Raw genomic sequence first — 26,090 nt, forward strand, 5'->3', positions numbered from 1 at the left:
GGGTGACCACCGAGACAGAGTACACTCGCAGACATGACCAGGTGGCTAGAATAATACATCAGGAGCTAGTGCAAAAATATTAGCTGATCAAAGAAAGTGTACTATATTATAAGTACTAGCCAAAGGCCATACTGTACTGGAGCTGTGCCATAATAATAGATAAGACGATCCTGCACAACAGACTAGACATAACCCTCATTGACAAGAAGGAAATTGCTACCTACCTGATTGACAGCTGGGCCCAGTGCCAGCAATCTCTAAAAAACATATAAGGAAAAGATTAGGAAGTACTGAGACCTAAGACAGAAGGTCAAAGGTATATGGCATATGGAACAAGTAATGACAACCCAATCACTGTCAGCCACTTGCACTGTTCCAAAGAATCTCCATAAGAACCTAGCAGCAATAGGCCTCACAGAGAACACTTACGTAGAACTCCTGAAAGTTGTGATCTTGAACACCTGTAGGATAGTAAGAGAGTTCCTCAACCAACAGTAATAATAACAATAATAATAGTAACTGGACACAACCAACCATTCCATGCACTTGGTACCATGGAATGATTGGTTGTGTTGTGGGACAGAAAAAATTCCATAAAGGAGAAAAGGTATTTTTTATAATAATAATAATAGCCTTGTTCTCTGCAATGTGTGGCCATTTCATCGTACTTGTGTGGTGTGAAACTAATTAATACTGTCTTTCAGTAAGATGCCAAGGGAATATATAACATTTCAGAAGACATATGCACAAGATTTTCCACGTATTGTAAAATCTGAAAAAGGTAATATTTTTGCCCTTGAGTACTGTGTGTGTGCAGATGTGATTTTTTAGTTTGAAGTGGTGGTAAATGTGATGTAACCGACATTTGCAAACAGATAAGCATAAGAACAGCTGACAGTGCATAGGAAGAAATGCAAAACAAGATATATAACATTAAGTAGTGACAATGATGTCATATGTCTTGAATTTTAATTTCCATCCTTTGTCACGAATAAATTTCTTCTGAGTTGCATAAGTTGCACTGATCACGTAAATGCATTATTCAGAATTATGTTTGTTGATAGGGAAATAGCAGAAAAGTATGGCTATGGAAACACAGTTGTTAGTCAAATTGCATGGATAGGGAAAGAAGAGGGACCTGAAAAACGGGCCATTTTCAGTTTTATTTTATTTATTTATTTATTTTTTTATTTAAACCCCAAACACAAGAGGTATTAGAATCCTATAGTACTTAGTACCGTGCTTGGGTTGGAGGTTGAGAAAACGAAAGAAGATATTTGTTGACATTGGACTTGAACTTCTGTAGACTGTAATTTTCAGGAAATACGTATGAAGGAAGGTTGTTCCAGAAAACGGCAGTTGAATGAATAAACGAGGAAGATGAAAAGTTGGTTCTGTGAGTTTGAAGTTGGACAGTAAATGGATGTAGCTGCACGTGTTTGGACTGTTTTGAAAGAGAGAAGAGGCATGCAGCAGAAACAGTACGTCTGTGAGACAGTGAGTGGAGAGATTCTAACTGCCCTCTTCTGACTGGAATCAAGAATCCTAAGAGAGGTTTTGGGGGCACCACCCTAGATGTGGGAACAATATTCCATGGTAGGGCAGATTTGCGATTTATACAGAGTGAGCAGCTGTTTGGAAGAAAAGTAACACTGAGAGTGAAAGAGAAAACCAAGTTTTTTAGATGCAGAGGAAGCAATATTTGTAATGTGCTTGTGCCAAGAGAGATTAGAAGTCAGGGTAATCCCCAAAAGAGATATATCATTTTGCCTAAAAATCGGAGTGTCACTAAAGGTAAGCATAGGAGCAGAAGAATCCTTTTTGCGAGATATAAGACAAGACTGAGTTTTAGACGGGTTGAAATCAACTAAGCTGTCTTTGGCCCACTGGAAAATTACCTGAAGATCGACATTTAAGGACTTGGTAGCAGATTTTCGAGAATTTAAGCTGATTGAGCAGGGCAAGGTTTCTCAAAATGGAAAGTGGAATGCAATGTGCTATCATCGGCAAAACTATGGATAGGATTTCCAGTCAATGGAAGAAGGTCATTAATATACAAGAGGAAAAGAGTGCGGGAAAGAACTGAACCTTGGGGGACACCGGTATTAGTGGAGAAGTTAGAAGACAGAGAGCCATCTACCATCACCCTCAGTGAGCGATCAGAGAGAAAACTGGATAACCAATTACAAAAAAACAGTTGGAAAACCATAAGTTGGAAGCCTGTTTAGAACACCTTTATGCCAAACATGATCGAAAGCTTTTGAGATGTCAAGAGCAACTACTTGTGTTTCACCGAACCTTTCTATTGAATTAGTCCATAAATGGATAACATAAGCCGGAATATCACCAGTGGATCGACACTGACAGAATCCATACTGGCGATCATTGATCAGGTGGAATGTTTCTAGGTAGTTTGAGTTGTCGGTTAATTGATTTCTCCATTACTTTAGAAAGAGTAGAAGTAATTTCAATGGGACGATAATGGGACGGATTTGTCACCCTTTTAAGGAACTGGTTGGATATGAGCAAATTTCCAAGCAGAAGGGAAAACACCTTTGGAATAAGAAAGTGAAAAAAGGCGGCAAAGAATAGGAGTAAGCTCAGGAGCACAGGTTTTGAGAACAAGTGCAGAAATACCATTGGGATATATGGAGCTTTCTTAGCATCAAGATTTGTCAAACTCCTTCTGACATCCTTTTGACGGAAGACCACAGGAGGCATTGAATGGAGCGTATTGGGAATGGTGGGAGGTGTTTTACCAAGATCATTAATACATAAGTTGGAAGGAAAATGGGATGCTAGCAGATCTGCTTTATCCTTGGCTGAAGTAACAACAGAACCATTTGGTTTGGACAGAGGTGGGAGCAGAGATGGGCAAAAGTTGCAGCCAATAGCTTTGGCAAGAGACCAGAATGCTCGGCTACCATTAGGGCAAGAAGCAAGTTTTCTACTCTTAGCCTGTTCAAACTCTAGTTTTGACTGATTAATAGCTGCTTTACAATTGTTGCGAGCTTTGGTGTAGGCAGAAAATGAAACTGAAGAATTAGAAACAAACCAATTACGATATGCAACATTCTTCTCTTTAACAGCCTTAGCACATTTATTGGAAAACCAAGGCTTAGATCATAGGTTCCCAAACTTTTTCGGGCCACTGCCCACTTTGCAAGATATAAATTTTGTAACACCCCCCATTATAACAGTTTTCCGCGTTCAAGCCGTTTGATATTTTCAACGTAAAAAGCAACTAATGATACATTACTGCTTATGCCGTTAAATTATTGAAAAAGCAGTGGCCAATATGTGCTTCATCTTGAACACAGTTATTGCTATACTAATTTTGATGAAACATAGCCCATATGTAAAGATTGTAAAGTGTATGCTCGAATAACATTATGCACAGTTTCATACAATGGTTTAAATATGAAAATTCGGAATACATATTAAGAGATTGCAAATGCATTAATAAGAATCTTATTGTAATAATTAAAACACCATTATATATATTACAAAATTGTTTATTTCAAACTTATAAAGTAAAAATACAAAGCAAAAATAACAAATTAATGTGAAGTTTCATACAATGGTTTAAATATGAAAATTCGGAATACATATTAGGAGATTGTATTACATTAGTAAAAATCTTATTGTAATAATTAAAACACCATCAAATGATATTAGAAAATTGTTTATTTCGAACTTACAAAGTAAAAATACAAATAAAAAATAACAAATTAATGTGAAGGATGAGCCTGATGCATTTTTAAAAGTTTGTTAATATCGGGTTCAACTTTCATTAAAAACAGTCGTAAATCACCACACTCAGTTATATGCAATCGGTTCCTTTTCTTAGATAGTAAATTTGCGACAGCACTAAACCCATGCTCAGCCAAATAAGGAGATGGAAATGCAATTAAAAATTTCTTCACTATTTCCCATAATCCAGGGTACAGTGTCGGTATTGATTTCTGAAGCCAGAACTTTTGAATTTTATTTTTAGTTTTTCATTTGTTGTGAGTTCTATGAGTTCCTTTTCTAAATTTGATGATCCTGCTGTGTTTACATGTGAGAAAGGATCTAGAACCCAATTTGGTATATTCATGTTTAGAATATCCTTGAATCGCTCATTAAAATCAGCACGAACAACCTCCAAGTGTTGGCAGTATGTAAGTAAATCTTCCTTTTTGAGAGACACTGCTGATAAATTTGAAAAGTGGCTATATTCCCCTCGGCCTAGATTCTGCTTGAACAGAAGAAGTTTCCCCACAAAAGCGGCAATAACATTTTTTGTTTTAATTAAATTCAATTCATCACCTTGTAATTGTAGATTGACTTCATTAAATATTTTATAGAGGTCTGTCAAATAAGCGATGTCATTTTTGGATGTAATCAGGTTGGCCCGCAATTCGTCGTCTCTGTTTTCTAGGAACTCTAGTACTGAATCAAACAAATTGTAAAATCGATTCAGACAAATACCTTTTGAAAGCCAACGAACTTCTGTGTGAAGCAGCAAATGATTGAAATCTGCATCGTTTTCACTACAGAGTTGGCTAAACAATCTGTCACTCAATGAATTGCTTCTAATTTTATTGACTGCTCTAATAACGTAATGGAGCGACGTATGCAAGCGTTCACTTAAATTCTTCGCAACCAAATGTTGGCGATGAAGAACACAATGTATAGCAAGTACATTTGGTACTGCTTGTTTCAAATGCTCTACGAAACCCTTGTGGCACCTTGTCATTGCTGGAGCACCATCAATAGCAGCAGACAAAATATTACGAATTGGAATGTCTTTCTCTTGAAAAAAACTTATTCATGGTATTAAATATAGATTCTCCCTTTGTATCTGCTTCCAAATTTTTAGCAAATAATAATTCTTGACAAACTTTTTCTTCTTTTATGAATCGTACATATGTAAGAGTAGTGCTTCATTATTTGGGAGAGTTGATTCATCGAGTTGAATGGAAAATTGGTATGTCTTCAAATAATCGCACAATGATTTTTCAACGTCTTCAGCCATTTCATCGATTCTTCTTTGCACTGAATTATTGCTCAAAGGAATTTTCCTGATGTCTGATACTGGCTTATGCAGCACAGTGTTTATTACTTCTTTTACTGCCGGCAAGATTAATTCCTCACCAATTGTGTGTGGTTTTCCCACTTTTGCAATTAATAATGAAATATTATAAGAAGCTTGTAATCCGTCATTATCTTGTTTACTGGACGACACAAAAAGTTTTGAAATATTTTAAACGTTTTGACGTTTAAAATATTTTTCTTCTAGTACTTGAAAATAGGACAAATCTTTATCCTTTTCATCAGCATGCATTTTAGTCAAATGCTCTTGTAGCCTAGAAGGCTTCGCTGCTTCATTTGAAAATACTTTTTGGCAAATCAAGCACATAGGTAATAATTGGTTCGTAGGAGACTGAATAAAACCATATTTCAAATACTCAATACTGTACTGTCGACATTTCTTCTTAGATTCAGACATAATGAAGTAATAAAATTTGCAACAATATTCACAAAATAAAAGATTTAATTTACACTTTATATGACTCCACTTATCTATCACACTTTCGACTGATGATTGTTGGCAAAGCACACAAAAAATAATGAAACTTATTCCTAAACAGCAAAAATGTACGATCACATATCAATTCATGAATTATTACGTCGGGCAAAACAGCCTTGGAAGCTTTGAAGATGAAACGCGCTACGGCATTAGTTTAAAATTCGTGCTTAATCTGTCTCAAACGAATCAACAGACGCGGAGATATAATTGACTGGTCAAGCTTACGTCATTAGCATTACAGTTGTTGCTACTGTTTCGCTTTATTGCTTCTTATGTCAACTCACAGTAGCTCATGTTGTCGCATTTCAAAGGCCCTAGGCTAATTAGGGTGGGTTTAGAAAAATAAAAGAAAAAGGCCTAAATAAATACACACTTGATGTCACATTCTTGTCATTTGTGTGAAATTCAATAGAAGGTTTTGAAAATTGAAGTGGGAAAATCAAAGAAAACAGTTCTGGCTTCACCTATAGCGAATTTCAGCTGTGTCCATAGAGTAAAAATTATAGAATTTATTAGATGACTTTTGAACTGGGTCCACTGGAGATAAAAAATATGGATAAGGAGCCACCGACTCCTAGACCGCCTGAATGCCCCCCAATTGCTTCTGAACCCACTATCACCCCCCCCCCTAGAAGGCTTCAGCGCCCACTGGGGCCGGTACCGCCCACTTTGGGAACCTATGGTTTAGATAAAGGACAAGATTTTAAAGTGGAGTGTGGGATAAAGGATTCCATTCCTGCAAGAATGATTTCACTCACACGATCTGAGCAAACGTTGACATCAGAAGTTTTGAAACAGTAATCCGACCAAAGAAAAAAAGAAAAGAAATCTCACAGGTCATCCCATTTTGCATTTTTGTAATGCCAAACAACGCGAGGTTGGGAATAGCCATTAGATAAAGGCTCTATTGGAGAAGAGACAATCACCAAGTTGTGATCTGAAGTGCCTAAAGGACCTCTCACTTCGACCGTGTACTTAGAAGGGTTGTTTGTGATCAAGCGTGTTGGCTGTATGATTAGGATTGTCCAGTATTCTTGTAGGTAAATGAACAGTCTGTGCAAGGTCATTAGTAATTGCAAAAGCCTCAGCATCTCGACCAGCTGGGTCGGTGTGACTAGAAAACGGAAGCCAGCTGGAGTTGTGGACATTAAAATCACCAAGGAAAATTACCTCACTGTTAGGAAAGTTGGACTGGAGAAAGTCAAGTTGCAAAGAGAGGAAGTCAAAGAGCTCCAAGCGATTAGTGGAGTTGGGAGAATGGTAGAGACAACAGATGAATTTGACACAATGAGGTAGAGAGATTTTAAGCCAGAGAAGATCAAAGAGAAGAGATTCTAAATTGCCAATTCTCTGACAGGGAATAACAGAATGGACATATGCACAAGTACCACCTTTGAGGTGAAAGGAATCATACAGCGAATAATTTGGGCATCTGAGATGAGCAGTAGTTGGATCAACCAATAACTGAGATTCTGTCAGAAAAATTACATGGGGTTTGGCAGACTGCAAGTGGAAATGGACATTTTTGCAGATAAGGTTGCCCACTTCAAGCCTCCAATAAGCAAAGTGGTGGTATTGCACCGGTTGATGAGAGTCATCTACCACCTAGTATTGCCTGGTAACACAGAGGGGCGGCATTCCTCCATGTGGTGTGGGTGCCACACCTAGACCCCTTCTTACGTCGGTTCACACCTGGGTGGTTACCCACCATGTACTTGTGCATGGAGGTTATACCCAGGATTACTAACAGTCCCACCATCGTGAAGGTGCAAGCAAAGGATTTGGCTGTCACAGACCGTCCAGACTTCGCCGAAATTGGGTCCACTTGACTTTAGTGTCATCCGAATATCAGTTCCATCAGCGTTTTAGACTCCCAGGTAGCAAGAAGAGAATGTCTGTGACAACCTCAAGGACCAAATTTTACCACAAATGCTAGTAAATCAAAGTGATCCAAGCTATATCCTATTGTGGTGACCTTATTGAAAGCAGCTTGCTTGCTCTAGTGCTATCATTGGATGGTGACTCAATGGGGTTCAGCACCGGGCATCTTCTGAACAACTTCAAAGCATGTGGGATTCCTTTAAAAAACTGTCTTTTAAAGACAGTTTTTTAATGATGGTGAATCCAGCAGAAATGATGGTGCAAAAACTGTTTTGCACCATCATTTCTACAAGTTTCGCTGTGAGAACTTACCAGATACTTTTATGAAAGAAGAAAGAATTTATGTGCAGTGGTCTTGGTTGGGGAAATGACAAGTGCATAAGGAAGCTTAAAATTTAACTAATTATTCTAATTCATGCTTGGCATTTTAGCAATTTTACATAGCAGTGCTGAGTGTGAGAGAATATTCAGCAAGGTGAGAAAACAAAAATTGATTTCATATCTTTTCTTTCTGGTGCAGCCTGCAAAATGCTCTTGACAGCCAAGTTTAGATAACAGGGCCTTATGTACAAAACTTTGACTCAACATTTATGAAGAGAGCAAAATCTGCAACAGTATCATTATTGAAGAAATCACAATCAGTTGATATCTAACAGAAAATAAGAATAGAAGTCCACAAACAATAAAACCGTAGGTTAGCTAATGTTTGAAAGCATATTATACTGGTAAACAATCCTGTGTTTGCATTTTAATATATAATTTGTAAGTTGTCAGTGAAATTTAATTTCTGGTGCAATGTGGACTATAAAAAACTTCTTGCTTTTTCTGCAAAGTTTTTGCCTGTTTTGGCCCAAAAATGTTTTCCTCCTGCTTATAATAAACCTGATCTCCAGCTTTTTTGAAAGTCAGAAGTTGACCACTATGTATAAAGAAGCCAGCAAGTATCTGGCTTACTTGTTCTGTACAGCCATTATTTACTAAGAGCACCTCCCAACTTTTATGATTTATCCCTAAAATTTATGGAAAATTTCTTGTCTGGTTTTATTTGAAAGGCTTGGTTTTTTTTTTTTTTTTTTTTTATGAATTTGGGTCATGTTTGTGTTATGTTTTTTCAGATATTTTCTGTGGCATCTGTTGATATAAACTTAATATATGATGAAGCCATAATTGAAGTTTATTGGTGTGGGCTTTGAAACCACTATGAATTTATAAAATGCTAGACATGATTATAAATGCATTATACTCTTGACCAAGGGAATTTGCTGGTTTCAGTAATCTTAGGCCTGATTTTATTGTTCTTGCATTATATTTCCATCAAACTTTAATTGTAATTTTATAAGACACTTTTTCATATCTACTGTTTTACTTGTTGGTATCACATTTCCTGGCCCCGAGTGCCAAGCGAGTGATCAAAGCGAATCTACAAGTGAATTTCAAAGCGACTTCTCTAGAGTTAATAGATTTCAGAGAAATTTCAAGTGTTTCATTTGCTAAGTTATTTATTTTCAGCTCTTCTAAATAAAGAAGTAAGCTTTTCAAAAAGAAAGGAAAGGTACCTTTCTTCTTCTTGTATATAGAAATAACACATAACACACTAACCACTAATCTCTAATCGCTTGGTCACTGGTGGCACCGCTCCTGCCTCCACGTGGCGGGGCCGGTAACCTGGAGGAAAAGTTATCCTCTGGGGCTAAAAGGAGCAACCATGGATTATGACAACTTTCCAGTACTTGAGCCTAGACGCTCATGTCATGACTCAAATGAACCTGAACGTGACGAATCACAATCTAAGAGACTACGCAAAAATGAGAATCAGCAGGAATATCCAGCGTTCCTCATATTACATTCTCTTTCTGCCAAACCTGTGAGTTCACTTTCACCATTTCTAATCCAGAAATGTTTGGAAAGTGTGGCTGGTTCACCGAAAATGGTGAAAAGACTCCGATCTGGAGATCTTCTAGTCGAAACAACTAAGCACCAGCATTCTCAGTCTCTACTGAAATTATCCACTTTCGGCGGAATACCAGTACAGGTCACCCCTCATGCCACTTTAAATAGCTCCAAAGGAGTAATAGCAGAGTGGGACCTGATGAATGTCACTGAAGACGAGATAGTAGAAGAACTAAAAGATCAAAAGGTAGTTCAAGCAAAACGGATAATACTTAAAAAAGATGGTGAACTTGTTCCCACTAGGAATATTATCCTCACATTTAGTACACCAACCTTACCATCATGTGTCAAAGCCGGATACCTTAATTGCCGAATACGTCCCTACATTCCGAACCCAATCAGATGCTTCAAGTGTCAAAAATTTGGACACGCGCAAACAGTATGTCGAGGAGACGCCATCTGCCCAAACTGTGGTTCTAAAGCTCATGCACAAACGGACTGCAATGCAGAAACGCCACAATGCCCAAATTGTAAAGGCCAGCATCCAGCATACTCAAAATCATGTGAACTCTGGAGGGTAGGAAAAGAGATCCAGAAATACAAAGTTGAGCAAAAGGTCACCTACCAGGAAGCTAGGAAAAAAGTTATGCTCAGTATGCCAAAAATTACCTATGCTGCGGCAGCCAAAAAATACCAGTCAGCTGCAACACAAACGGCAGTCACAGTACCTCCATCCATCTCAATTGCTGATTGGGCCCGATCAGTGCTGTCGGTCCCACAGCAGCCACCTACAGAACAATGTAAAGTGACTTGTGCCAACAATACTCCGCTAACAGTCCCACCAACTGCAACTGATACTCTACCAGAAACTATGAAATTGAAAGCATCATCCCCAAATATTGCACAACAACCATACTCAGGAAATATGGACACAGATGCTGGTACCCCGCATGATGAGACAATATTAGATTTACATGCAGAAGATGATATGGACCTTGGGCGTCCTAGCTTCCCAAAAAAAGAAAAGATGAAACCAGAACGACACAAGCAGGTTGGATATAAAAAACAGACAGAACCATACTCAATCTCAAAAACTAAATAATGCAGAATATTATACAGTGGAACTGTAGAGGTCTACGAAGCAATATATTTGATATTTATGACCTAATCAAACAGCACAGTCCAATCAGCCTCTGCTTGCAAGAAACCAATCTAACTCCGCAGGTGACTCCAGTGATTAAAAATTATAGTATCTATCAACAAGACAGAAGCAATACTAACTCAACCAGAGGAGGTGTAGCCATACTAGTTGACAACAAAGTTCCTACAAAACAGATCTCCCTGCAGACCACATTAGAAGCTGTAGCCATACGTATTGTTTTAAATTTTACTTTAACCATTGTCTCTGTATACCTTTCCCCAAACAAAGAATTCACTGTGAAAGAACTGGAGGACCTTATAAAGCAGCTTCCATCTCCTTTCATTCTACTAGGAGATTTCAATGGGCACCACACTATGTGGGGATCTCCCCAGATAGACAAACGAGGAAAACTTATTGAAACAGTTCTTGAGAGCCAGAATCTCACATTATTAAACACTGGTGCTGACACTTATATTCATTTTCCCACCGGAGTATCTACTGCCATAGACTTATCAATATGTTCCCCAAAACTATTCCCAATCATTCAGTGGATAGTTTCAAGTAACCCACTAAACAGTGACCATTACCCAATTATTTGCAAATTGCAAACAAACAGAACCACACATATAGCCAGCCGCATAAAATGGAAATTTTCAAAAGCAGACTGGAACAAGTTCACAGATTCAATTTCCTTTGATAATGAAGTCATCAAAAGCCAGTCCATAGATAAAGTTACCGACCACATTACTGCACAGATAATAACAGCTGCAACCTGTGCTATACCAAAAACCACAGCCAGTCCTCGCAGACATGCCAATATCTGGTGGAATGATGCATGCCGTGATGCTAAAAGAGAAAAGAATAAAGCATGGAATCGATTTCGCAAGTATCCAACAACTGAAAACTTGATTAATTTTAAGAAACTTAAAGCAAAGGCACGTTATGTGCAGAAAAAAGCGAAAAAAGACTCTTGGATCCGGTTCGCTTCCACTATTACTAAAAATACAGAGATTAGAAAAATCTGGAATAAAATCAAAAAACTGAATGGTAAACTGTTCCCCGAATCAATGCCGATTATAAGCTGGAAAGGTAAAGACTTCTCCACTCCAACAGAAATTGCAAATGCCCTGGCAGATTGCTTTTTCCAAATCTCCGCAGCATCAGCATATGAGTCTACTTTTAAACAGCTAAAAGCTAAAGCAGAAAAGCATAACCTGAACTTCAATACAAGGGCATCTCCTCCATATAACCGACCTTTTACATCATTTGAACTAGAGAGCTGTCTAAATAGGTCGGGTGATAGTGCACCAGGGCCTGATGGGATATACTATATAATGCTTAAACATTTAAACAAACAAGCTTTGAATTCATTGCTAATATACTTCAACCGGATATTCTCAGATGGCTACTTTCCTCTTTCTTGGCGTCACTCAATAGTTCTAGCGTTTGCTAAACCTGGAAAGGATCAATCAGATCCACGAAACTATCGGCCAATATCTCTCAGCAGTTGCCTTGGTAAGACACTAGAAAAAATGATCCACGCCCGTTTAGTATGGTATCTAGAATCTCATTCGGTGATGAATAAGAATCAGTACGGATTTCGGAAAAATCGGTCAACTCTAGACCTTATGGTCAAGGCAGAATCCAACATACGCAATGCTTTTATCCGTAAAGAACATCTAGTCATGATTTGCTTGGATATCGAAAAAGCCTTTGATACCACCTGGCGGTATGGCATACTTCAAAATCTGTATGCCACAGGGCTCCGGGGTCAACTACCCCTTATCATACAGAGTTTTCTAGAAAACAGGACCTTTCAAGTGCGTTACTGCAATTCACTCTCCCGTACATTTGTCCAAGAAGAAGGGGTCCCACAAGGATCAGTTCTAAGTGCAACGCTCTTTGCGGTTAGGCTAAATAATGCAACAGAAAATATTCCGGCTAATGTTGACACCTATTTATATGCAGATGACCTTACTATATCCTATCATTCACAAAGCATGCGGTCCATTGAGCGACAATTGCAGCTCTCGATAAATAAAATAGAATCATGGGCATCCCGCAATGGCTATCGTCTCTCTGCAACAAAAACAACTGCTATCCATTTTTGCAAAAAGCGTCAGCTCCATCCAGATCCCGAGCTAATATTAGGAACCCAAAAAATACCACTTAGCAAAAGTATCCGGTTCTTGGGCCTTACACTTGACACCAAACTTACCTTTCAGGCACATATACGACAAATAAGAACTCAGTGCATGAAAAAGATTAATATCCTCAAAGTTATATCTTCCATGACATGGGGAGCCGATCGCTTCACTCTTCTACATCTGTATCGAACCTTAATAAGATCTCGTCTAGATTATGGAGCCCCAGTTTATGATTCTGCACGAAAGACAGCATTGGCTTGGCTCAATCCGGTCCAGCATAGTGCTCTCAGGATTGCCTTAGGGGCCTTTAAGACATCCCCAGTGCAAAGTATGTATATAGATGCCAATGAACCTCCACTACATCTTAGGAGAAAAGTATTGCTTCTTAGTTATGCAGTCAAATTACGTAGTCACCCGTCTCATCCCATCTGGACATATCTTTTTGAACCGCAGTGGGAAAACTTATATAGAAATAAACCCAACGAAAACAAACCTGCTGGTATTCGGCTACAAGAGGTAACTCAAAATTGGAAAATCTATCTTGGAAATATCTTTCAAGCTACGGACGCAGTACAGGCACCATGGGCAATGTATATACCTCATTGCGACGACTATTTTCTTCAGTGGGGAAAACACTCCTTATCGAACCACAATCTTAGACAACTACATGCGAATCACGCATTGACCAATGCTCACAGTCTTCAGATATACACGGACGGCTCCAAAACTGATGTATCCGTGGGAGCTGCAGTAATGAGTCCTGCATGCACTGTCTCTGTCCAATTACCACTTGAATGCAGTGTTTTTACGGCCGAACTATACGCCATCAAAATGGCTTTAAAACTCCTTAACGATGTTCCAAACACCCAAGTAATAATATATACAGACTCTTTAAGTGTGGTGAATGCTCTGCAGAATAAATCACAACATTTGCATCCATTCCTCTCACAAATCAGGTCACAGTTATGCCAACTCAACAAAAATAATCGGACTGTTACGTTTTGCTGGATACCGAGCCACGTTGGAATTCCAGGAAATGAGCGTGCAGACGAAGCAGCAAAACACCCTACTTGCTTCGATTCCACCCCTGTTCCTTTTTCTGATTACAAACCAATCATACGGCGGATATGTACTGAGATGTGGTCTGAAATGTGGCATAATCAAACCGGTAACAAACTTCTTGAAATAAAACACAATCCACAGCTGTGGAGATCCAGTTCCCGATCAAACAGGCAGGAAGAGGTCGTGCTGGCAAGAGCACGAATTGGCCATACACATCTTACACACCTATTTCTACTGCTAGGAGAAGATCCTCCACTTTGCCCGCATTGTAGTTCTATACTTACTGTAAAACATATTATCATTGAATGTGCACATTATCATTCAGCTAGAATCGCATGCTTCAGATCCTTAATTAGCTCACAAAAACCTCTGCAACTAAGCCACATACTTGGAAATGATGCCACTTTATCAGAACTGTTCACCTTTCTAAAAATGATTAACGCATACAATCACTTCTAGAATAGTCTCCTTTCCTATATTGACAAACACTCCAAAGTAACGGTATAGGCGCAATATGGTCATAGCAGCCCTTGCGCCAATAAACCCACTCCAACAACAACAACATCACATTTCCTTTTTAAAACAAATAAAGTGAGTTTTATTTATTTTGGATTTTTGCTCCTTTTTTAACTGAGAAAAATCCAAGTTTATCACTATGACCATTCAACAAGGCCCATTCTGTAGGATTCATTTGAAGATGCTGCCGGATTGATATTAACTGGTCTGTTTCTGTGTCTGTCCCTAGAGTTGAGTATAAAGTAATCTTTGCTTTTTACACAAATAGGCATGACTTATGTTACACATTTCTCATGTATACTTAGTGTATTTGAACTTCTGTGAGACAGAAATACCAATATATTTTGGATGGAATCTTTTAATCATAAACAATAACATTAGATAAGTCAGCCTCTTGTTGAGATGTCTATAGACAAGTTATGCTGATGCTTTCTTAATGAAAGCAAGCTTGAAGTATATTAATATTGCCTTAGTGTCCAGAGAATTATTGTTATTGGTATTCTTTTGCTTTAACAATAATCTTGTTCTAAAAGGGTTTTGAATTTATTGTGTTTTTTTCTTAGAAACTCCATCTTTTGTGAAACCAATGAAAGACAAAGAAACTCGTGCAGGAGAAACAGCAGTATTGGAATGTATGGCATCTGGTAGTCCAAAACCTTTGCTGACTTGGACTAAGGATAATGGTCCCTTAGTTGCAACAGAAAGGCATTTTTTTACTGCAGATAACCAGCTGCTTATCATTGTTCAGGCTCAGGCTTCCGATAGTGGTGAATACTTTTGTGAGATGGTCAATGCATTGGGCACAGATAGAGGTTCCTGCCAGCTGACAGTTTTGCCTGGTATGATTTCTTTAATTATATTGATTTCATCAGTATCCGAGTGTATCCAAAAAAGGTCCCTGTTCCCAAATATTAGCTATCAGCTGTTTTCCCATATGAAAAAAAAAAGCCAGTTCTCCTTGGCTTGTACCAGACTAATTTAATTTTATATTGCAAAAATTCAGATGTTGTAAGACCTGTTTTTTAATTCACGTATAAATTATTTCAGTAATAAAATTTTGTCACAATTTGAAAAATAGGAAATATTCGATTGAGTGATGGGTTTTTGTCTTTGAAGTCAGAATTGCTTAGGAACTGGGCCTTTTTTTTCATATACTGGGACATTATATTCTGTTATGAGACAAACCTAAAGTGAGCCTGAAAGGTCTATGCCATTCATTTGCTATGGCTTTTCAGAAATGTGGATTACTATTGTATAGTGAAGGTGGCATGAATTCATTGGTTTTCAGAGTGATGACCTGATTTCATAACCTGAGTGGTTCTCAGGTAATGAACACATGAGAATGGCCAATTCTTCCTGGGATTCAAAAATAGTTTCATCTGCTGTATTTCATCACCACTCTCTGAGCCCATTTAACCCCTTTGGTGGCATGCCTGTAGAGGTTTTGTGATTTACTGTGTTTTTGCATTAGCATTAGTTGAGGCATATGATGCAAGAAAGCAAGCTTATACAGCATTAACCAAAAAAAAAAAAAAACCCCTTCCCATCTCACCCATCCAGTCACTCCAAATGTTTGCCTAATTCAGTCTTAAATTTATTTAAGCTATCAACTTCCACAACAACAGATGGAAGTCTGTTTCAGCAATAAACTACCTGCTAGCTAAAGGCAAACTTTCACACATTTATTCTGCAACTGTCTTTCCTCAATTTGAATCTATGTCCCCTCAGGTTCTTAGTTTGAGCAAGTTTAAGAATCTCATCAGCACTGAGCCTGCTCAAACCATTCAAGACCTTATACACCTCAATCAGATCACCTCACAGGTACCTAGTCTCCAAATGCTGCAATTTGCAGAACTTAAGCCTTTCTTCATAAGAGTGCCATTTTTCCTTTCACCAATCTTGTTGCCCTTCTCTGTACTCATTCTAGCAACTCTACATCCTTCCTAAAATGAGGCCTCCAGATCTGTATGCAGGACTCAAGGTGTGGCCTGACCATTACCTTATACCAGGGGATATTCACTTCCTACTACTGCTACCCATATGCAGTACCTTTGCATTTGTTGATGTTCAACTTCAGTTTCCACTTATCAGCCCATCTGCCTAACTTTTCTGGATCCTTTTGCAGTAGCATACTGTCTTTACTCTCATTAACAACCCTGCCAACCTTTGTGTCATCTGCAGACTTGGAAATTAAGCCTGATATACCTTCATCGATATCATTGATAAATACACAAAACAACAATGGGCCCAACACTGAATCCTGGGGGGCTTCACTAATAACATTAGTCCACATAGAGCAGTGACCATTTATTACCACTCTCTGCCATCTCCCACTCAACCATCCCTTTATCCATTGTAGCAATTTGCCCTTAATGCCATACCACTCCAATTTGTACAGAAGTCTTCCATATGTGCAACAGTATCAAAAGCTTTCCTGAAATCCAAATATATGATATCAAAATTATTTTTTTGCATCCAGTTCCTTTGTGACCACATCGTAGTGTCCAATCAAATTAGTCAAACCAGACCATCCCTTAATAAACCCATGCTGTGTCTGAAATATTACTGCAGTCTTGTCTAGATGATCCTGCAACCCTTCTTTAACCAGTGACTCCATTATTTTCCCTGGAATAGAAGTTAACAGGTCTATAATTATTTGTGTCACCCTTTGAACCCCCTTTATGAATTGGGGATTATCTCCAGACCATGGGAACCTCGCCTGAATCTGAGGATGCTCTCATAATTATGGCTAAGAGTTTGCTTACTTCCCTCGCTGCCTCCTTCAGCATAACTAGATAGATTCCATCCACCCCAGGTGCCTTTTTTATGTTTAACTTCAACAGTTTCTCCTCCACTTTGCTCTTCGTTATTACAAAATCATTTAGCTCCCTGTTAGAGTTTAGTATACTTCTGTCCTCCCATTCCTTACAGAATTCCTTGTGTGTGTAGATGCAATAAAAAAAAAAAATTCAATTTATCAGTTACCTGAGCATGATCATCAATAGTCGAGCCATATGTTACGTGGAGCAATCTGATTCATCCATTTCCTTCTGGAGTTTACATAAGTAAAGAAGTCTTTGTTGTTGTTCTTTGCATTTCTTGCCAAGGATTTCTCATAATCAACCTTCTCTTGCCTAACCTACTTCGTGACTTAATTACAGACCAGCTTATATCTGCCATAGATATGGCAGATATAAGCATAGATATGGCAGATATAAAAAATGCATGGGATGCATATAAATTATCAGGTGACTTTCATGTCACCTGATAATTTATATGCATCCCATGCATTTTTTTTCTCTGCCACGAGCCTCATTAGTTCATCTGATATCCATTTAGGTCTAAATCTTGAACAGTATTTCTTAATTGGTATGAAAAGCCTAGTAGCTTCCCAGACTAATTCGTTGAAGGCTTCGCATTTAGAATTCACTGTTTTTAACATCATTAGTTGATCCCACTGTATAGAATTTAAAAACTGTCTGAGACTGCTGTTTTCACCTTTATGAAAGCAAAAACCCTTCCTTTGATGGTAGTTACATCTCTAAGTAAATCACACAGTACACTGTGATCACTGTCACCTACTGATTCCTTTATCTGCAAATTCTTAATGCATGAATAATCACTTTTGATAATCAGATCAAGAGTATTACTCCCTCTCGTTGACCCTCAAACATGTTGCTGTAGAAAGCAATCCTCAAATAAACCCACAAAAGCCTTGTTGGTGTGCGAGTGACCAATCCACAAGTGTTCCGGTCAATATCTGGAAAGTTAAAATTCCCCATTATAAGGCATTCTGATTTACTGGCCTACTCTCTTTCTGTACACATTGTACTCCCCAAATTCCAATTCTGCACTGCTTATATCTATGTGACACCATGTCTCTGATATCCCAAAATATCTGTCTTTGATGTCTGGACCAGCACTTCAAAGTCATGAAATTTATTTACTAAACTTCTAGAATTGGTGTAAATGCAAGTATGCATGCACCTGTTCTTACTCTTAGTTACTCTAACACAGTCCACGTATTTAGCGTTAGCATTAGTTGAACCATGTAATACAAGAAAGGAAGCTTATGCAGTATCCACAAAAAAAAAAAAAAAAAAATTCCTCCTATTTCAGCCATCCATTCACTCCAAATGCCTGGCTAGCTCAGCCTTAAATTTATCTAAGCTATCAACTTCCACAGCAAGAAATGGAAGTCTGTTCTAGCTATCAACTATCCGCTGGCTAAAGCAAAAATTTCACACATCTGTTCTACAACTGTCTTTCCTCAATTTGAATCTATTCCCACTCAGGTTCGTAATCTGAGGAAGAATCCCGTCAGCATTGAGCATTCTCAACCCGTTCAGGGCCTTGTACAATGCAATCAGGTCAACTCACAGGTGTCTAGAAAGACCTAAGAAAGACTTAAGCCTTTCTTAGTAAGAGCACCCTTTTGTTCCCCTCACCAATCTTTTTGCCCTTTGTACTCGTTCTGTCAACCCTATATCGTTCCTAAGATGAGGCCTCCAGACCTGTACGCAGTACTCAAGGTGTGGCCTGACCATTGGCTTGTACAATGGGATAATCACCTCCTTGTACCTGCTACAAAATTCCTATATATCATTGACAAGATTCCATGGCCTGCTCTGGCAGCCCATCTGCACTGTTCAGAGAACTTCATATCAGGAGTGCCTCCATAGCCAGGTGGGCAGGAGCAGCAGTGCATAGCACACGCTTCTTGATTAGACCGGGGTTCGAGCCCGTGACCACCAAATACGGAGGATACGGAAAGGTCAGGGAATGACCATCGCATGTCCCCGGAGCAATATGGCCTTAGTTGCTAATGCTCCTAAAAACCAAATAACAACAACTTCATATCTGACTGCACAATTACCACTAGGTCTTTTTCACTCTCAACTTCTCTGGGTGTAGTACCACACAGTTGGCACTTTTCTTTTGGATTGCTGCTACCCATATGCAGTACTTTATATTTGTCAATGGTAAACTTCAGTTGCTACTTCTGAGCCCATTTGCCCAACTTATCTAAATCCTGTTGTAGTAGCACACTGTCTTTACTGTCATTAACAACCCTGCCAACCTTTACCATCTTTGGACAAATTTGGACATTAAGCCTGATATACCTTCATTGTATACCTGTACAGCAGTCTTCCATGTGCAACAGTATCATAAGCTTTCCTGAAATCCAAGTGTAAGATATCAAAATTATTTTTTGCATCCATTTCCTTTGTGACCACATCATAGTATCCAATCAGATTGGTCAGACAAGACCTCCTCCCTTTAACAAACCCATGCTGTATGTTAACTATTACTGCAGTCTTCTCTAGATGAACCTGCCATGCTTCTTTAACCAGTGACTATTATTTTCCCCGGAACACAAGTTAAACTAACTTGTCTATAATTATTTGTGTCACCCTTTGAACCCCCTTTGTGAATTGGGGTTCCATTGCACATCTCCTGTCCATGGTTATCTCCCCTTAATCTAAGGATGCTCTCATAATTATGGCTAAGGGTTTGCTTACTTCCATCGCTGCCTCCTTTAATATAATAGGATAGATCCCATCCACCCCAGCTGCCTTCCTTGTGTTTAACTTCAACAATTTCTCCTCCACTTTCTTTGCTCTCCATTATTACAAAATCACTTAGCTCCCCATTAGAGTTTAGTATATTGCTGTCCTCCCCTTCCTTACAGAATTCCTCACGTGTGAATGTAGATGCAGAAACAATTCAGTTTATCAGCTACCTGAGCAAGATCATCAGTAGTCAAACCATATATGTTAAGTGGACTAATCTGATTCATCCATTTCCTTCTGCAGTTTTCATAATTAAAGAACTCTTTGCTGTTTTTCTTTGCATACTTTGCCAAAGATTTCTCATAATCTGCCTTAGCCTGCCTAACCTCCTTTGTGACTTGATTACAGACTAACATATATCTGCCAAAGGCTTCCACATCACCTGTTAATTTATATGTATCCCATGCATTTTCTTCTCTGCCACATGTCTAATTAGTTCATCTGAAATCCATTTAGGCCTAAACTTTGACCAATATTTCTTGGTTGGTATGAAAAGACTAGTAGCCTCCAAGATTAAGTTCCTGAAGGCTGCCCATTTAGAATTCACTGTTGGTAACATCATCAGTTGATCCCGCTGTATAGGGTTTAAAAACTGTCTGAGACCACTGTAGTCACCTTTACAAAAGCAAAAACCCTTCCCTTTACCCTTGATGGTAGTTACATCTTTATGTAAATCCCACATCTGTACACTGTGATCACTGTCACCTAGTGGTTCCTTTATCTGTAAATTTTTAATACATGAATAATCACTGCTGATAATCAGATCAAGGGTGTTACTCCCTATGGTTGCCCCTTGAACATGTTGCTGTAGAAAACAATCCTCCAATAAATCGACAAAACTCTTGTTAGTGTGCGAGTGACCAATCCACAAGTTCCAGTCAACATCTGGAAAGTTAAAGTTCTCCATTATAAGAAATTCTGATTTACTGGCCAATTATATTTCTCTGCACAACTGTTCATTATACTCATTAGATTCATTAGGCTTATAACAGACACCTACTCTCATTTTCCCTTTCCCAGTGCTTATGTCACAACACACTAACTCAACATTGCATTGTCCATCAATGTAATTTTGATGAAGTAACCCCAGAGAAACGTACCAACTGTGTGGTACTACACTTAAGGATGTAGAAAATGAAAAAGACCTGGGAGTAATTGTGCAGTCAGATATGAGGTTTTCTGAGCAATGCAGACAGGCTGCCAGGGCAGGTCATGGGGTTTTGTCAATGATATATAGGAATTTTGCTAGCAGGGAAAAGGAGGTGATTGTCCCTCTGTATAAGGCATTGGTCAGGTCATGCCTTGATTACTGCGTACGGGTCTGGAGGCCTCATTTTAGGAAGGATGTAGATTTGCTTGAGCGTGTACAGAGAAGGGCAACAAGATTGGTGAGGGGAATGAAGGGATCCTCTTACCAGGAGAGGCTTAAGTTCTGCAAATTGCAGCAGCTGGAGACTAGGCACCTGCGAGATGATCTGATTGAGGTGTATAAGGCCTTGAATGTGTTGAGCATACTGAATTCTGATGGGATTCTTCCACTTGTTCAGATTACGAACCTAAGGGGGCATAAATTGAAATTGAGGAAGGACAGATGTGTGGAAATTTGTCTTTAGCCAGCGGGTGGTTAATTACTGGAACCAACTTCCATCTGTCATTGTGGAAGTTGATAGGTTAAATAAATTTAAGGAGGAACTGGACAAATATTTAGAGGGGATTCAGACTCATCAAATTTATTAACTATACTTCTAGCATTGGTGTACATGCAAATATACATGCACCTGTTCCTACTCTTAGTTACCCTAACACAACCCATGTATTTACTTGTTCCACGATGACTCGCACCAGCCCTTGAAATCCCCAGTAACTCGCTTTCTAGGCTGCTGCTCATTCCAATAGAAGCAGTGCAAGAATCACTTTCCCTCTGCTTGTGGCTACCATTAATCTATTAGTCTGTGAATTCCCTAAGCTAGCAGTTTTCTGACCCACTTAACACTGCCTCGATAGCATCAGCAAATATTCTTGCATCCTTTCTACACTTAAGTGTATTCCATCCCTGTAGAAACAGTCTCTCCTGTTAACAAGCACAGACCATGCTGAGAAAAATTCTACCCCACGAGCCTTGCACAATCTCTTCCGGTCCAAATTGATTGACAAGGCTGGCATCATATTCCTTCCTGTCAAGTTTGGGCAGAAATGCAGATACTTTCAAATTTAACCCTTACTCGTGACTCGTTTTCAACATTGACTTGTACTTGTTAAGCAAGTCCATAAATCTCCTGCTCTTAATGTCATTAGTGTCTACGTGTACAACAGTATCACCCTTTGTGCCCTTAAAAGATGATATCTACTCTATGTTATCAACTTTTGCCTGTGACAGACATACCTTAGTCCTATTTCACCTGTCCTTTTTGCACAATATTTTCCCATCTCCCTGACAATAGAGTCACCTACAATAACTAGCTTCTGTGGGACCAGTGCGTTCTGTCCTGAGAGTTTCTGCTGTGTTGCCTGATGATGAAGTGCAAGCTCTGGCATTGATGTGGGCAGGTGAGAGCTTGATGGGTTCCCCCAATTTAAGTCCTTTGAGGGCATCTACCCTGTTCTTCAAGCTCTCATATAGGCCCATAACAATGCTAAGTTGGCACCTAACTTCTTCACACCGCTTACATCGAGCACATACAAAGACATCCCCATTGGCATCATGTCTCGTCTTAGAAAATTCTGCAAACATTTTACAAGTTGCACATTTCTTTAGGCTGTGATGCATTGGAGAATTGCCCCCCTTTGGTTCTCCCCTGAGCCACAGCACTCCTGCTACTTTGTGCACGTTGCTTTGCTGCTCTAGTCTGGGGCATGGTTTCCATTTAAATAAGATTTAACTAACTAACAATGAAAATTAATAAGGTTAATTAAAATTTGATTAATTTACTATACTATACTTGACTATACCATACAATACAATACTAAGCTAATGCAGTAATATATATTATTCCGCTATATTTTTACGTTATAGCTAAGCTATAACGTAAACGTTCGAGATATCTGTTACGCTATACCGTAATGATCACATGCCAAATTAGTTATATCCTTAGCTAAATACAAAAGATATATATACTCAAAAAGTGATTAAAACCTTAAATACTTATTTATTACAATTAAAACCTCTCTATTCTTCTACGCTACTAATTACGCTACAATATGGTAGGAGTAGCGAGTTGTAACTTACAAAGTTAATAGCTAAATTTAAAAAATATGCTAACGAATTCTACTAAGCCTATTTAATCTATTTTTAAAACACATATTAATATGTGAACTAATGAAAACACAAAAGATATATGCTCAAAAGGTGATTAAACCCTTCAAAATACTTATTTATTACAATTTAAACCCTACTGTTCTTCCGAGCTACCAGTTACACTATGATATTCCCGCCAAATACCGGCACGATAGGGGAATGAATAGCGAGTTGTAACTTACAAAATCACTATCTAAATTGAAAAAATAAGCTAACGAACGCTACTAAACCTATTTAATCTATTTGTAAAACACAAATAATACATTAACTAATCAAAAATATGTAAAACTTCAAAGAAGACATCTGTTTGCAGCAGCTACAGAAGTCTCTGTAGAAGAAATCTTCATATTATACTCCTTTATTTTGCTGTTCAAGATATCCAAGGAGCTCTGTAATTCTTCCTCATTATTAGCAGGCAATACCTGGTAAACTGCAAATCTTATTGTCTTTATCTTCTCCCCCCTCCTACTTTTACACCTCCTTTCCACTCTTCTTTGTACTCTTTCATTAATGCTTCTGCATATAAATTAAAAATCAAAGGAGACATGGAACATCCTTGCCTTACACCCCTACCAATGTCAACTTCTTCTGATTCTGCTCTATCAATCCGAACCACAGCTGTCTGTCATGTAAAGTTCCCTAATTAGTTTTAGATCTCTTTTATCTAGGCCAATCTTTCCTAAGACTTCCATCAGCTTAACCAAATTCACTCTGTCAAAAGCCTTTTCGAGATCAACAAAACATTGTCAGATCTTTTCCTATTTCCATGCATCTTTCTGCTAGTTTTCTTAATATTCCTCTCTGGTCCCTCATCGTTCTCTGAACCCGAACTGATCTTCTTCTATGAATTCGCCAACCTTTGCTTTTGCTTTAATTCGTTCTGAGAGAATTTTTAGTAATATTTTTGAGGAGTTGGAAATTAAGCAGATTATCAGTGCAATTTATAGTCTATACAATTTGTTGCATTCTTCTTCTTCTTTTCTAATGGGATAATTATGGATTTTGGAAAGTCTTTGGGCCAGCTTCCAACATTCAAAGATTTTCCTTCAAATCCTGAACAATTCTCTCTTTGCCTCTTATCTAAGTCCCTTTATAATCTCTGCTGGTATCTCATGCAATCCAGCTGCTTCCTTCTTTTTTAACTAGGCTAGTGCCTTTTTAAATTCTTCTCTGATTAGTTTTGGTCCTAAGGTCCCCTCTTGATCTTCTGCTGTCATAGGCATGTTTAATCCTCGTCTCTTCTCAACTTTTATGCTTCCATTTTCTTCTCTTCTCCGTTTTGTCTATCATTTCTTCTGTGATTCATGGTTTCCTTTTCTGATCTACTATGGATAATTTGCTTTCTTCTACTCCTACCACAATCTTATTACACCTTTCCCATCTCTTCTCCACTTCTATTTCCTCTCCATCTATTATCTCCTTATCATTTGCCTCTCTGAATTCTTCAGCTAGTGCAGCTTTCAGTGCATTTAAATTCCATTTCCTTCTTTTTCTTGAACCCTCTATTCTCTTGGGTGTAATCATCAATTTCATCAGTACTAAATTGTGGTCAGAATCAGCATCTGCACCCAGATAGCTATGCAAATTCTTCACAGCATTTCTGTACCTTTTGTTGACTAAAATATAGTTGATTTGATACCTGTCAACATCCCCTGGTCTTCTCCAAGTGTATCTTCTTTTGCAAAATTTTAACATCTTCTTGCCCCTCTCATTCCTTGTCAAGCCCAAAGTCCCCAATCTCATCTCCTTTCCTTCCTTTACCAAGGACTGCATTCCAATCTCCCGTTACAATGAGCAAGCATCTGTCACTTCCCAGTTCTTCTTCCATTATTTCCTCTATCTGTTCATATACCTCATCTACTTTGTCCTCAGCATGGCTGCTTGTTGGTAAATAGACTTACATGAATAATAAATCTATTGGCTCAGCCTTTAATCTTACAGTTGTAATCTTCTCACTGACTTGCAACATTTTCTTGAGGCTTTTCTGTGCATTTGTATCTAGAAGTATAGCTACTCCTCGCTGGCTGTCATTCCCTCCTTTGTATAGTACCCTTATACCTTCACTTACGAAGTAGCCCTCATCTTTCCATCTAGTCTGTGCTATAACTAACATATTCAGTCTATTTTTTTTTTTTTTTTTTTTTTTCTCGTTTCTCTCTTCACATTTTCAAGTTTCCCTTTCCTCAAAATTGTTCTTACATTCCATCTGCCAATCTTCATATAAGAATAATTATTACAAGGATTTTGCTGGTTTATGATGTGAGAAGCCTTGTTTCTTCTGCCAATAAAGACACAACTTCTGTCTGCTGAGTCTATTTATACTAATATTTGTTTCAGACGTCACGAAGCTACTAGGGATAGGTGTACACAGTGGTTTCCCATTGCCTTCCTTGCCAGCAGTGGCCCTCTATGGAGTTGGGTGCACCAGCCATTTCTCAGACTTCTAATCCTTTGCCTGCCACTTTTCCCTTCCACCGTTGTCACTTCTGTGATCTTCCGCTGGTGAGGAAGAATGCTGCTGCTGCTGCTTCAACATCCAGCTGGTTGTCAGCTTATTTGATGGCGGCCAACCCTGGCCATGCCGCATTCATTGTCATCGGAATTATGTAGTGTTTTAGGGTTCGTAGTCTAACGAAGGTCCCTTATAATGTCACTCAGTTGTCTGTCCATCAATGGAGATGGGGGGAACCCCCGATGCCGTCAGACAACTAACACACTGTCCATCCGTTTGTCATAGCATTATCTCTGGAACTATCTAGATCCTGTGGTACTGCAACAGGATCTAGATAATTTGGGCAGATGGGCTAAGAAGTGGCAACTGAAGTTTAACCTTGACAAATGCAAAGTACTGCATATGGGTAGAAGTAACCCCAGAGAAACGTACCAACTTTGTGGTACTACACTTAAGGTGGTAGAAAATGAAAAAGACCTGGGAGTAATTGTGCAGTCAGATATGAAGTTTTCTGAGCAATGTAGACAGGCTGCCAGGGCAGGTCATGGGGTTTTGTCA

General features: G+C 38.7%; 1 protein-coding gene across 1 annotated transcript in view; it reads left to right on the forward strand.

Annotated features, from left to right (window-relative positions):
* Window positions 1–26,090, forward strand: part of LOC150078125 (uncharacterized) — a 281,371-nt gene that overhangs the window by 225,645 nt on the left and 29,636 nt on the right. The window contains exon 16 of the mRNA XM_090384470.1: window positions 14,776–15,051. Within this exon, the coding sequence (XP_090240596.1) occupies window positions 14,776–15,051 (276 nt within the window). The remainder of the gene's footprint in view (window positions 1–14,775; window positions 15,052–26,090) is intronic.

The sequence above is a fragment of the Mastigoproctus giganteus genome, chromosome 11 (assembly GCF_048544385.1).
Source record: "Mastigoproctus giganteus isolate SK-2022 chromosome 11, ASM4854438v1, whole genome shotgun sequence".
Lineage (NCBI taxonomy): Eukaryota > Metazoa > Arthropoda > Arachnida > Uropygi > Thelyphonidae > Mastigoproctus > Mastigoproctus giganteus.